The sequence below is a fragment of the Hippichthys cyanospilos genome, chromosome 20 (assembly GCF_059441005.1).
Source record: "Hippichthys cyanospilos isolate Australia breed blue-spotted pipefish chromosome 20, RoL_Hcya_1.0, whole genome shotgun sequence".
NCBI classification, from domain to species: domain Eukaryota; kingdom Metazoa; phylum Chordata; class Actinopteri; order Syngnathiformes; family Syngnathidae; genus Hippichthys; species Hippichthys cyanospilos.
Genome location: NC_142388.1, coordinates 10893556 through 10905785, shown reverse-complemented (window position 1 = coordinate 10905785; position 12230 = coordinate 10893556). Strand labels below are relative to the sequence as shown.

The 12230-nt window shown below is 40.6% G+C and overlaps 1 protein-coding gene across 2 annotated transcripts in view; it reads left to right on the top strand.

Moving 5' to 3' along the window:
• Window positions 1–460: 460 nt before the first annotated feature.
• Window positions 461–12230, top strand: part of atad2b (ATPase family AAA domain containing 2B) — a 60558-nt gene continuing 48788 nt past the window's right edge. Inside the window, exons 1-18 of one of the 2 annotated variants that reach the window (XM_088403993.1) lie at window positions 461–768; window positions 2319–2473; window positions 2868–2899; window positions 2996–3143; window positions 3930–4029; window positions 4119–4242; window positions 4317–4463; window positions 4545–4620; window positions 4705–4806; window positions 4965–5076; window positions 5152–5267; window positions 5447–5621; window positions 5688–5776; window positions 6510–6669; window positions 9233–9323; window positions 10197–10505; window positions 11687–11843; window positions 12025–12211. In XM_088403993.1, coding sequence (XP_088260119.1) covers window positions 670–768; window positions 2319–2473; window positions 2868–2899; window positions 2996–3143; window positions 3930–4029; window positions 4119–4242; window positions 4317–4463; window positions 4545–4620; window positions 4705–4806; window positions 4965–5076; window positions 5152–5267; window positions 5447–5621; window positions 5688–5776; window positions 6510–6669; window positions 9233–9323; window positions 10197–10505; window positions 11687–11843; window positions 12025–12211 — 2379 coding nt within the window. In that variant the 5' untranslated portion in view covers window positions 461–669. Of the gene's footprint in view, window positions 769–2315; window positions 2474–2867; window positions 2900–2995; window positions 3144–3929; window positions 4030–4118; window positions 4243–4316; window positions 4464–4544; window positions 4621–4704; window positions 4807–4964; window positions 5077–5151; window positions 5268–5446; window positions 5622–5687; window positions 5777–6509; window positions 6670–9232; window positions 9324–10196; window positions 10506–11686; window positions 11844–12024; window positions 12212–12230 lie in introns of both variants that reach the window. The other variant, XM_088403992.1, reaches the window with a different exon arrangement.

Below are 12230 nucleotides of genomic sequence, written 5' to 3'. Positions count from 1 at the left end.
TTCTTCCATCCATCAATGTGTCGTACAGTTCCAAAACTCATGTTGCACAATTCACATAGATTTAGAAAGGAATGTATCTGTCAGTACTTTTGTCAAAGTGAGTTCTAATATGAAACGTAAATTTTTCTTTTACGAAATATCGGAAGGTCTTTTTGTTATATACCTTACGTAGAAACTTATTAGATTGTTTTTTTTTTTCTTTTAACCACCAGAGGCCAAGGAACCAGCTCTGGTAACCTCATTTGCTTTAGTTTTCTGCAAGTCATTGGGAATTTTGATGAAAAGTATTCAACTGATTATGTCCCCCATTAATATTGAAAAATAATAGTATTTCGATTAGTGTGCCCAGTAGGCATGTTGCTATGATCCTTTCATGCTTTGAACCTGTTGGCTTGGTCTTTGCTGTTTTGGACTTTGTTGTATCAGTTTTGTGATGGCATGCGAAGAATAAAGATCTCCACTAGCACAGCAACGTGTGGTTTCTTCGCCTCGCCACAACACCTTCGTTAGAGGGGGTTCCTCAGGTGGATCTCGGGTCGAGAGAGAGCTAAAGAGAGAGAGGGCGTGAGGGAGAGAGCGAGCGAGAGAGGGAGAGAAATGGCGCCTCGGTGCCGTTCTCTGTGAGACAGTGTTTTGAGCGGGTTTGGGAGCCTTTTGGGGAGACTAATCATGGTGAACACACGGAAAAGCTCGCGACCGGGTAGCAGCCACTTCATCTCCTCCAGGACCCGCGCGTCGTCGAGGAGCGAGCTCAACACGAACGAACACGTAAGCCGGTTTAGTCGTTTTGCCCCGGGTGAGCTAGCTTGCAAAGCCGCTGCTAGTTGTAGCTGTAGCTTTGGCCTGGGATGGAGCCGCACTCGCTCCTTAGGGCGTCATTCCCGAGCGAAATAACACCGATGCCGGGCTTGACATCCGCCGGGCCACGCTTGCACACAACCGAACACCCCAACGCCGCCACCCGTACGCCTGTCATTTACAGCGGGCGTCATAAAAAGGCGTTCAAAGTGGAGGCTAGCCATGTTAGCTAGTAGCTTCAAGTTGAGTTCCCTTTGTGTTTGGCAATTGGACCCGGGCGACGCCACTCGCGTTCGCCTGCTTGTTTTACCCCTTCAAGCGAAGCCCACCACGGGTTTTGAAAGAAGGGGTTCCCAGCTAACGTATGACCCCTTCGTGGGAATATTTCACACTTTTGTGACTGGGTTAAAGTGCAAGTGGTACTGGCACTAAAGGCTAGCCCGACGGGGTTGCCTTGTTGTGGGGGAAGGGATCACAACAGTTGGCTAGCGCAAGTCCTGTAGAATGCAAGTTTGAACTTGGTGAACTTTACGGCGTTAATACTATACATTAGCTTTTTTGGAAAATTAATCGAAGTACAAATTATCAATTAAATATGGTCCCTTTGTGTGACTTAAAAGAGCTCATAAACAGACTTTTGGTGTCATACGGTAGCGACGAAAATTAAAAAAAAAGTTTGTTACAGTAGATTACAAAACTCCAGATTTAAAAACTAGCATTCACCGCTTGACACCATAAATAAGACATATTGTAGAGAAAGAATCAAACACAAAATTGAAGACAAGTCAGTAACTAGTTACTTGACACCATTCTATTGAGACATGTACAGAAAACAAAACAAAAGGAAAACCATTTGAGAGAAACTGAGAAAAAACAAATCGGTGTAATGGCAAGTAAAACAAAATTTTACTGTTCCACTTGACATCTCAAAAGAGACATATACAATGCAAACTTAACACTTAATTGTCAGCATAGGTCACTCTTGACCACATGTAAATAAAATGGCCCAATAATTGTCGAAGAACAAAATTACCATCCAGCCCCAAAAATGGTAAAAATGAAATATGTAGTCTTAAGTAAAAAAACATGCGTCGGATACAGTGATATAAAGCACATTATGGACCTCAGCAATACTCTCTGTACTGTGATGTCTCTTAGGAAAAAAATGTAAAATTGAATGATTTAGTCTTAAATACAAAAACATGCATCGGATAAAGTGACAGAGAAAAAGACAAAAAAGAGGAACAGAGCACATTATGGACCTCAACAATACTGTCTGTACTGTGATGTTTTTTTAGGAACCTAAGTGTATTAATAGGTTAAGTAGTAGTTCTTTGCAATTTATTGACTTCATCTGAAAGATGAACAGTGAAAGAACGCAAAGAACGCAACATGCAGAAGAAAAAGACCCTGCCTTTTACATTTTTTTTTTTTTGTCTTTTGTTTATTCCCCCCCAATGGCCAATGAGTAAAGTAGCATTTTTCATCGTTTCAATGAATTTGTTTTGCTGGACCAGAAGGAGATGAGCAGTGATGTGAGCAGTCCGCGGCTTAGCCCACCTGCCAAACGGCCGCACAGGCAGAGGACACCGGAGCCCAGCTCCAGTGACACCTCACCTTCTCCCCAGACCAAAGGCCAAAGAGTTACCTGGGGAATCCCCACTTACCGCACTAGGTTGGCTTCATTTTGTTATCTCGAGTGCTTCATTTTCATGGTGAAATTCAAGGATGAACCTAAAATGCATTTTAACATACGCAGATTACCGTTATTTGATGTGAACAAAACATCTGAATGCCATGATTATAAGTTATGTTTCAGTATTTTTGGCTCTACATACTGTTTTTCTAAGAAGCTTTTCATCAAAATTCACAACAGGTTTTTGAGTCTGGTATCGACCATTATATTTCCAAGGATGTCCATTTGATCGTGGAGGTTTAATTAAGTTCAACTGTGAAGGCTGCAGTGCTTTTTATGTTCATCCTGAAAGCCTATATCTCAAAATATTGTTATTAGTGTACCATGAAATCACTGCAAGCCTAAACTTTAATCCTTTCTTTTTCACTTTTAGATTGTCATCTCGTATTATGCAAAATGGGCACGGTAATATTACACAAAGCATTAAACCTACAAACATAACAGAAAATGAATTCCTTATTTCAACATTTTTGTTTGGAATTTGTTTCATTCACGCCACAGGCCACATGGGCCACCGAAAGGAGGAGATGGGCCAGGGTGACCACTCGCGCATGAATGGCCATGTAGAACTGAAGAGGAGCTGCCGTGTCAGGAAGAGCCAGTTTGAACACCTCAACCAGAGCCTGCTGTTTGACCAGCTGGTCAACAGGTGAGCAGCCGGGCACAAAACACTTCCGCATCCAAACTCAGACAAAAAAAATCCAAACTCGGACAAAAAAAATTACATGGTGCCGACTTAACGTTGCTCGTACTAATGTGGATTGGTTAGTTTTTCGAGGAAATTTATGATGAAAACCTTTGCATGGGGGAAAAAGCACAACTCGACACATAAGCAGGACCACATGATTGTTATGCGGGCATATTCACCACTACTGCTTTGACTGCTATTTTGTATGTAAAATAAATACATGAAAAAACGCTCCGCTGTCTTTGCTAATGCTGTTCTAGATAATGAAAATTAATGGGGGGAAAAATCATTAATAAAATAAAAAATAATTTCCATTTATTTGATTAAACAAAAACTTTTGTTACAAAAATAAAATAATTACATAAAAAATGTCAATTGTCCGCTTTGTCAATACCGATGAACATTAATTTTAAGTGTATTTAAACAATGTATATATTTTAAAAACTACTAAAATTAGTTCAAGCTACACTAAAAGCTTTTTCATAAAACACATACATACCAACAAACATGATCTAACAACAAAAGTTAAGACAAAATAACTACGTTGAATAACAAAAAATATATTGAAAAAGCCAAACTTATTCTACCCTGCTCCCCCCCCGAACAAACATTCTCACTCTTTCTTGCTCTGCGACTTTCAGCATTTTGCTCCAAACTACTTTGAAAGACAATTTTTTTGTCTTCTGATGCCTCAAAAAAATCTCCCTCAAATTAGACTTCAATCATTTTTGCTTGATCATTATGCAGCACTGCTGAGGCTGTCCTCCAGGAAATGGACAACATCAGCAGCATCAGGCAGAACCGAGAGGTGGAGCGCCTCCGCATGTGGACCAGAGACACCGAGGAGGTACTGGAAAAATATCCAGCCCAATATCAGCTATAACACACATTTGCCTACGACGCACACTTGCTCACTATGGTCTGATTTTCTTTCAGGAAAACATTGACATGTACTCTCGGGTGAAGCGGAGAAAGTCCATGCGCCGTAACACGTTCAGCCTTCCCGCCCACCACAAAGTTATGAGTAAAACACAGGAGGAAGAGGAGGAGGGAACAGAAGGTGATTTCCTGACTCAAGCAGGCATTTCTTTATAAATCAGACGAGTCATTGTGGAAAATGTTTAAAACGTGCAGAATCTCACGAGGAGGAAGAGGAGGAGGAGGATGCAGAGGACGAGGATGACGAAGGGGATGAAGCGGGGGAAGCAGGAGAGGGGAATGACAGGCCGTACAATCTGAGGCAGCGCAAGACGGTGCAGAGATATGAGGCACCTCCGATTGGTAACCAGCATCCTTTTTTTTGTGCCCCTTCATTTTTTTTGTAAAGGTGGTGACCACTCACATTAGTTTTTCTGCCCTCAGAACCTGTGAACAGGAAGCAAAGCAACCCCACTCTCTTTGACACCCATAGATCGCCAGCAAGAAGAAGCCATATACGGTGAGTGATGCTATGTGCTAAGCTAGCTTCTCTTTCCAGTAAAAGCTCAACTTCATGAGTGTGTTGAATTCTTTTTTTTGCTAGTGTGAAGAAACATGCCATCCACAGCAGTGACACAACATCGTCCTCTGATGAGGAGCGCTTTGAGAGAAGGAAAAGCAAGAGCATGACTCGAGCCAGGAATAGGTGATGAAATGCTGTTTATTAAATAATGTTTTGTGTGCTTATATTGTGAAATGTAATTTAAACTTAAAATGCTCTGACGCAGCAGGCTGGAAAACCACAATTTGATAAATGTGCACTGTAGTTTGTAGTCCTCTGACCAATGAACTTGTCAATCTTAGATGCCTGCCCATGAACTTGACAGCGGAGGACCTAGCCAGCGGTGTCCTACGTGATAGGACAAAAGTGGGGGCCAGCCTGGCTGATGTTGACCCCATGAACCTTGACACCTCAGTGAGTCTCATTTTGTTTAAACCACTTTAATACCCAGCGGTTGTCATTTTCTAAAAAGGGTGTCCCCTCCTTCAGGTGAGATTCGACCAAGTTGGTGGCCTTGGTAATCACATCCAGTCTTTGAAGGAGATGGTGGTTTTCCCGCTTCTTTACCCGGAGGTCTTTGAGAAATTCAAGATTCAACCACCACGGTCAGTAGAAGTCTTTCTCATTTGAAATCTTTAGTTTTGCTATTCATGTATTTACAGGGAGATACCTATATTATTTAAACAGATGTGGCCTTTACTAGGAAAATATTTGGCTTGAAAATACCATAGATGTTCTGTAATTGTGATTAAACTGAAAATACTCATTGATATCATGTCTGCAGGGGGTGTTTGTTTTACGGTCCACCAGGGACAGGAAAGACACTGGTGGCCAGGGCCTTGGCTAACGAGTGCAGCCAGGGTGAGCGCAAAGTTTCTTTCTTTATGCGCAAAGGTGCCGACTGCCTCAGCAAGTGGGTTGGTGAATCGGAGCGCCAGCTCCGCCTCCTCTTTGACCAGGTGAGTCAGATTTTTTTCAGTGAAGAGAGATTATTATAAATGTCGGTTATGGTTACTCCTAAACAGGCATACATGATGAGGCCGTCCATTATCTTCTTTGACGAGATTGATGGCTTGGCGCCGGTTCGCTCCAGTAGGCAAGACCAGATACACAGGTAAAACAACATTGTGAGGTCCTGACAGAAACCAAAAGCGAGCTTTAAAGAATCATAGAAGTTCCTCTCGCTGGTTTTACACTGTATAAAGTGTCACTATTATTATTATTAATATTATTGGTGAAGTGCAATTTAAAATATACAAATATGTTAATTTGAGCAGGAATTTGGATTAATTTTCCTCAATGAATGTGGAATAATTACATTTGTATTTGGCTCATGGATACTATTATGAGGGCAACTCTTGGAAATAATTTGCTGACCCACTGAGAAGTCTGACAGGGAGGGAATTAAGAGTTGGAAGAATTTACAAGAGTGATGTAAAAAGCAAGAAAGTTCAACAAATGGAGGTGGTGATTTTTTTTTTTTTCAACTTTTCAACACATTAGTTCTTTCTCATTGTTCAAAACTGAGCGTTGCCATGTTGTAAATAGGACCCCCTACATCTGTTAAAAGTGTAGTGTTTTTCATATGTTATGCATAGCCTCTTACAATTTGGGAGAATATTTGTTAACCGCTGTTCAAAATAAAAAGTGCATAATGTATAAAATTGCAAAATATGCGCTGGTCAGATTCTGCACATCTCATTTTCACAGGGGAACATTCTTACGTCAAGCATGAAAACCAAGCTGTGTTTCCTGCCTCTCCCTTAAATTCTCTTGTTTTCCCTGTGGTATTTTCATATTAATTAAATATCCACACTCATTCCTCCTTTTTTTTTTTTTTTTTAAAGTTCCATTGTGTCTACTCTGTTGGCCTTGATGGATGGCTTGGACAGCCGCGGTGAGATAGTGGTCATTGGTGCTACCAACAGACTTGACTCTATCGATCCAGCGTTGCGAAGGCCAGGCCGTTTTGACCGGGAGTTTCTCTTCAGCCTTCCAGACAAGACGGTGAGAATCCTTTGTTTGGCATAAAGAGTTTGACTCTGCCCTTGAAGCCAATAATAACTTGTCCAAAAAGTCATTTCTGACAGCAATTACTGTACAACACAGTATAATTAATATTTATTCAGGCAATTAAAGGACATTTAATGCATGTTGGCCCTCGGGTGCTTATGAGTCGTTTGTATGTTTTGAGATACATCCTTAGAAGGGGCAAGTCAAGGGAAAACAATTCTTTGCAATAATAGGTTCACTAATCCAAACATGGTAACCTGATAGTTGTGTGAGAATTATTAATTGAGCAAAATCGACTCGTTCTTATCCGTCTTGGAAGTTCGGCCACATGCTGTCAACAAATAATAGAATTACAGTTACTCAATGTTCAGGAAATGACCATTCACTGCTCCCCCGATAACTGAGTTTGGTCATGTGACGTTTGCGAGATGAGCGATAACTACAGATCTCACTGGACTCCAACATACGTAATCAGATTTTCTGAAGTCAGCTGTGATTGTGTGAACCAAGATAATATTTTAAGTTTTCATTGATTGACGGGAATTATTAATTCATTCAATATTTTGTCCATTTAAACCAAAAGGAAATTTCCTTAACATATTTTTATCAGTAGGATGTCTCCATATTAAGAATGGGTAACATTTCATAATCAAAACTTGTTCTGGTTTGATAGAATTGATACCGTTATTCCACAGTTCCAATTTTTGGTTCAGTTTTTTTTCTTTTTTGTTTTGATTAACATCAACGTATTTAACAATAACCTTTTTTTTCCCCTTACAAACCAAGTGTTGTATTGATTAGGGCAGTGGTTCTCAAATGGGGGTACAAGTACTCCAGGGGGTACTTGAAGGAACTCCAGGGGATACTCAGGATTTTAAGTAAAACAAACATGCAAAAATCCTTTTAAAATAATTATGGAGGTCATTGAATGTTTCAGAAAAATATAAGTTGATAAATTATTTTTCAGTTGGCTATTCAATTTGCTTATTTTTAAATCCCAGACTCTAACCCATACTAGAATGGTTTGACCCAACTTGTCACGTGCCAACTCTCAAAATAATGATTTGTTTTCGTGAACAGATCCCTACTACGATCTCAAAAGAGGACACTTTTAGTTGAATATTTTTCTGTGGACAAATATTTATTTATAATGATTTCCTTTTGAGAACAGGTCTGACACTTTATGTTGTTTTTTTTTTTTGGGTGGAAAAATATTTATTAATGATTTAATTGATTTATTTTTAAAACCCAGATTCTATCCAATCTTAGAATAGTTAGACCCAACTTGTCACATGCCACCTCTCAAAATATTTCTTTTTGTGACCAGATCTCTACTGTAATCCCAAAAGATAACACTTTATGTTTAATATTTTTCTGTGGACAAATATTTGTTAATAATGATTTCCTTTTGAGACCTGACACTTTGATGATTACTTATTAATAATTAAGTTATTTCTTTTTGTTAACACATCCTTTCAATCATCCAAAAGAGGACACTTTATGTTGATTTAATTTTTTGTGGACTAATACGAGTGAAATTTCAAGGGTTCTGTTCTAAAGTTTAATAAATCAAACACTGTTGGCATGATTTAAGACTTTTTTTTTTTTTCCTGGGGGCATCAGCAGCTACCACCTGGTGCCACCTCCAAGAAGTCCAATGCCTACTCCAACCCAATCATGCTAGGAAGTGCTTTGCTTTACCGTCACTACAATCTGCTTCACAAAGTGTTGTCGTTTGGCTTGGTGGCAGGCAAACCTCGCTCGCTTACAAACTTGGAAATGCATCGAGCATAGCTTGTTTGTAGTGGTGACATCACATTGTTGTATTCAAGGGCGCCACGGAAAATCGACAACTTCTAATCCCACAAAACCCACTTGTACAGCTTCTGAAGATGCATTTTGAAACCAAAAGTCCAGCCTTCGGTACCATCTCTAATGAAACTGGTACCACTTTGCATTTCAATCTGTACCCGAGAAATGGCTCTCAATTTCAAATAGATCGGTTATCCCTCATCTAAACATTGCAGACGGTTGCACCAGCACACTTGTTCCAATTTTAAAAACGTGGCTCTGGTGCAAATAAAAGGCCCTCTGGACACATTCAAATTCAGTTCGACCGTCTGAATCACACGATATTGAAACCTTCGCCAAGTTAGACTCTTCGATTCACAGTGTGATGAAAGACGACGAAAAGTCTTCTGTTGACAATAGCAAGCACTTTGCTTTTTGACGTCTGCCCATCAAAGCGGAGTCCCCCACTGTTGACGCAATGAGCTCACTGGTGGCAAAGCTCACCTTTGATACTCGTGACTGTCATTTTTGAAAGAGGCTTGAGCAATCCTCCCCTCGTTTTACTTGTAAAGAAACTGCTATTCTTTGTTCTTTCATCCTGCCAGCCAACTCTCTATTAACTCCTGACTGTTCCTTGAGAATTTTACTCTTGAATAGTACTTACAAACTCATGACCAGTAAAGATCCCATCATAACTGAAATGATCTATTACGCTTTTATGTTCAACTTTCATTGTTGAGATGATTAATTTTTTGTTTTTGTACAGGCCAGAAAGCACATCTTGCAGATCCACACACGGGACTGGAACCCTAAATTGTCTGAGCCATTTGTAGATGAACTTGCAGAAAAATGTGTCGGTAAGAAATGCTGCAAAACCACTCATGTACAGTAAATTATTTTTGTCACCATAGAAAATAATTGTACAGCGTACAGCTCTATGGATTATCAAATTTAAGTACTTACGGCGTTTTCGCATTACGGTCCCAACTCCGGAACGGATTAATGTCGTATGGCGGCGTATCATTGTAATGATAACAAAGTATTAACTTTTGTTGGCTTTTTGATAACCCTACAGAGGGAATAAAGTTGACTGCCATTTATTTTGTATAGTTTTGTTTTTATAGATTTACTAGTATTCGACTGTACTCTCCTTGTTTTAATTTTGTCAGGTAAATCAGGCAGTGGCTAACAGCATATTAAGTTCAATAATTAATAAAGAAATCTAATAGATGATGAGTAATAAATAATTCTGCCTGAGTTTAAAATACGTTGGAATGCACCTCATACCTTTGATAGTTCAACACTTATGTTAGCAGCTAACCAGCAGCCAATGCCAGAGACATATACTATAATAATGGCGTATTTGTGTGTGCGTGTTTTTTTTTTATTTAAAAAAAGAAATAGAATTAATTTTTACTTAATTTTTGGAATTTATTATTTATGGATGGAGTTGTGGTGAGTAATCGCAAGAGTGCAACAAGGAAGGGCTCTGTGGGCTAATGTGAAAAAAAAATAAATAAGATGTGCTGGTACATTATGCTGCTATCTACTGCCCAACCAGCACTAGAATTACATAAATGAGCTACCAACTTGTATTTTGTTGTCAATTTAGTCATTCTACTAAGTAGGTCAGTCATGATCGTTGATTTTGGAATCATTGTTATTGTATGAGCTGTTTTGCGTAATTGTTTCCATCAGAAAAGGTAATTGACTGTTGGTCTCAATTCCAGGCTATTGTGGTGCCGATATCAAAGCACTTTGCACAGAGGCGGCGCTAGTGGCGCTGCGCCGCCGCTACCCTCAGATCTACGGCAGCTGTGTCAAGCTCAAGCTGGACGTGGCCTCCATCGTATTGGGGCCCACCGACTTCTTTCGGGCCATGAGGGCCATTGTGCCAGCCTCCCAAAGGGCTCTGGCTCCCCCGGGTCGAGCACTGTCGCCTGTCCTCAGGCCACTGCTGGCCGGCGCCTTCTCCTTGGTGCTCAATGCTCTCCTTCGAGTCTTCCCCCATGCACAGTGTGCCGACAGAGACACGCACAGTAGGCAGATTTTTATTTTTTTATTTTTTGGTCAAACAAAATGACTAATTGCTTCAACTAAAGGCACAATTTAAGCAGATTTTAAAAGGTTGGAATATTTTGAAGGTATGCATTTTGAAACTGAAACCCAGACATAAGTCAAAAGAGTGAAGGGGAATGGCAGTGAATGCTGAAATGTAGACTGCAAGACCTGGAAGTTGGAATCAGTCAAGTAAGGTGAAAGGAGGAGTCAATTTTGGAATGTGGATATTTTATGGGCGGTACGGTAGCAGACTGGTTTGCCCTCCGCTTCACAGTGCAGAAGTTGAGGGTTTGTTTGCCTCTAACTCCGGCCTCCTTGTGTGGTGTTTGCATGTTCTCCCCGGTCCTGTGTGGTTCAGTTTCCTCCCACATTCCAAAAGCAAGCATTGTAGGCATACCGAAGACTCTAAATTGCCCCATGTTGTAAGTCTTTGTGTGCCCTGGCTGGCAACCAGTTCAGGGTGTACACCGCCTCCTGCCCGAAGACTGTTGGGATAGAATCCTGCAAACTCCTGCCTCTCGTGTGGATAAGTGGAAAATAGATTATTTTCATTTATTTTTTTCAGTTAGGGAATTTTTCTCAATTTTAGAATGGGGGGGGGGGAACTTTGATATGCCTGCATGCCTTGAATTTTGTGAATGTAATAAGTTGCAATTGTTTGAATTAGTAGAGAAATGTAGAGGGACTCAGACGGGGACAATCTGTTTCATTATGATGATTATCATAATGTTTAGGCAGGGGGGCTGGAAAAACTGCTGTATGAATTCAATTCAGTGTTCCGTTTGCTTCTCTTAATTTATGCATTTAGTGCTAGAGACAACATTTTCGTTGGCATTTTTCTTAATTCTTAGTGGCATATGTGTGCATAAAGGTGAATCCTAATGACAAACCTCATTTTATGCAAGTAGATATTTATGAATGTAAATTTTGTCAATGGCCTTGTTGGAGGTCCCAGTCCAATTGTAGCTCATAGAAATAAAAGACAATGTAGAAAAAGAGACAGTATTTTACCAAGCTATAGAAAATGGTTCAGAAACTACACATTTTAGTACCAAAATTAGCCTATGCCTCACCTAGCCATAGAGTTTTGCAAAATTCTGCCAACAAAATAGTTTTGCTCTTTATTTAACTTTGTGTGTGTGTGTGTGGGTGTGTGTAGTACAAGGGGGCGACAATCACCTCCTTGAAGAGGACATGTACAGCGATGACGACAATGAGGAGATTTCCATCTACGAAGTCCAGCCTGCCTTGTGTCCCATAAGTCCGTCGCCATCCTCAGAGTCCACCATGTGCCGGCCCTTTATTCATTGCTCTTTGTGAGTCAAGGTTTAATAAACATACATCATTTTTTTTGTGTGTGTTTTTCGATTTGTGACAGGACTCCTTCTTTGCCCTGCAGTAGTAGGGATTTCCTGTATGTATTCGTTTCAGTGGACAGCGATGATATTGGAACAACGCTGTCTGTCCAGTCTGAATCCGTGTAATTTCTCCTTGCAGTAACCCTCACCAGCAACCCACAGCGTACCGGCCCCGTCTGCTCCTGGCCGGTTCCCCAGGCTCGGGACAGAGTTCCCATCTGGCTCCTGCCTTGCTACACCACCTGGACAAGATGCCAGTACATCGCCTGGATTTGCCCACTCTCTACTCCACCAGTGCCAAGACGCCGGAGGAGTCCTGTGCTCAGGTAACACGTACAAGCAAGA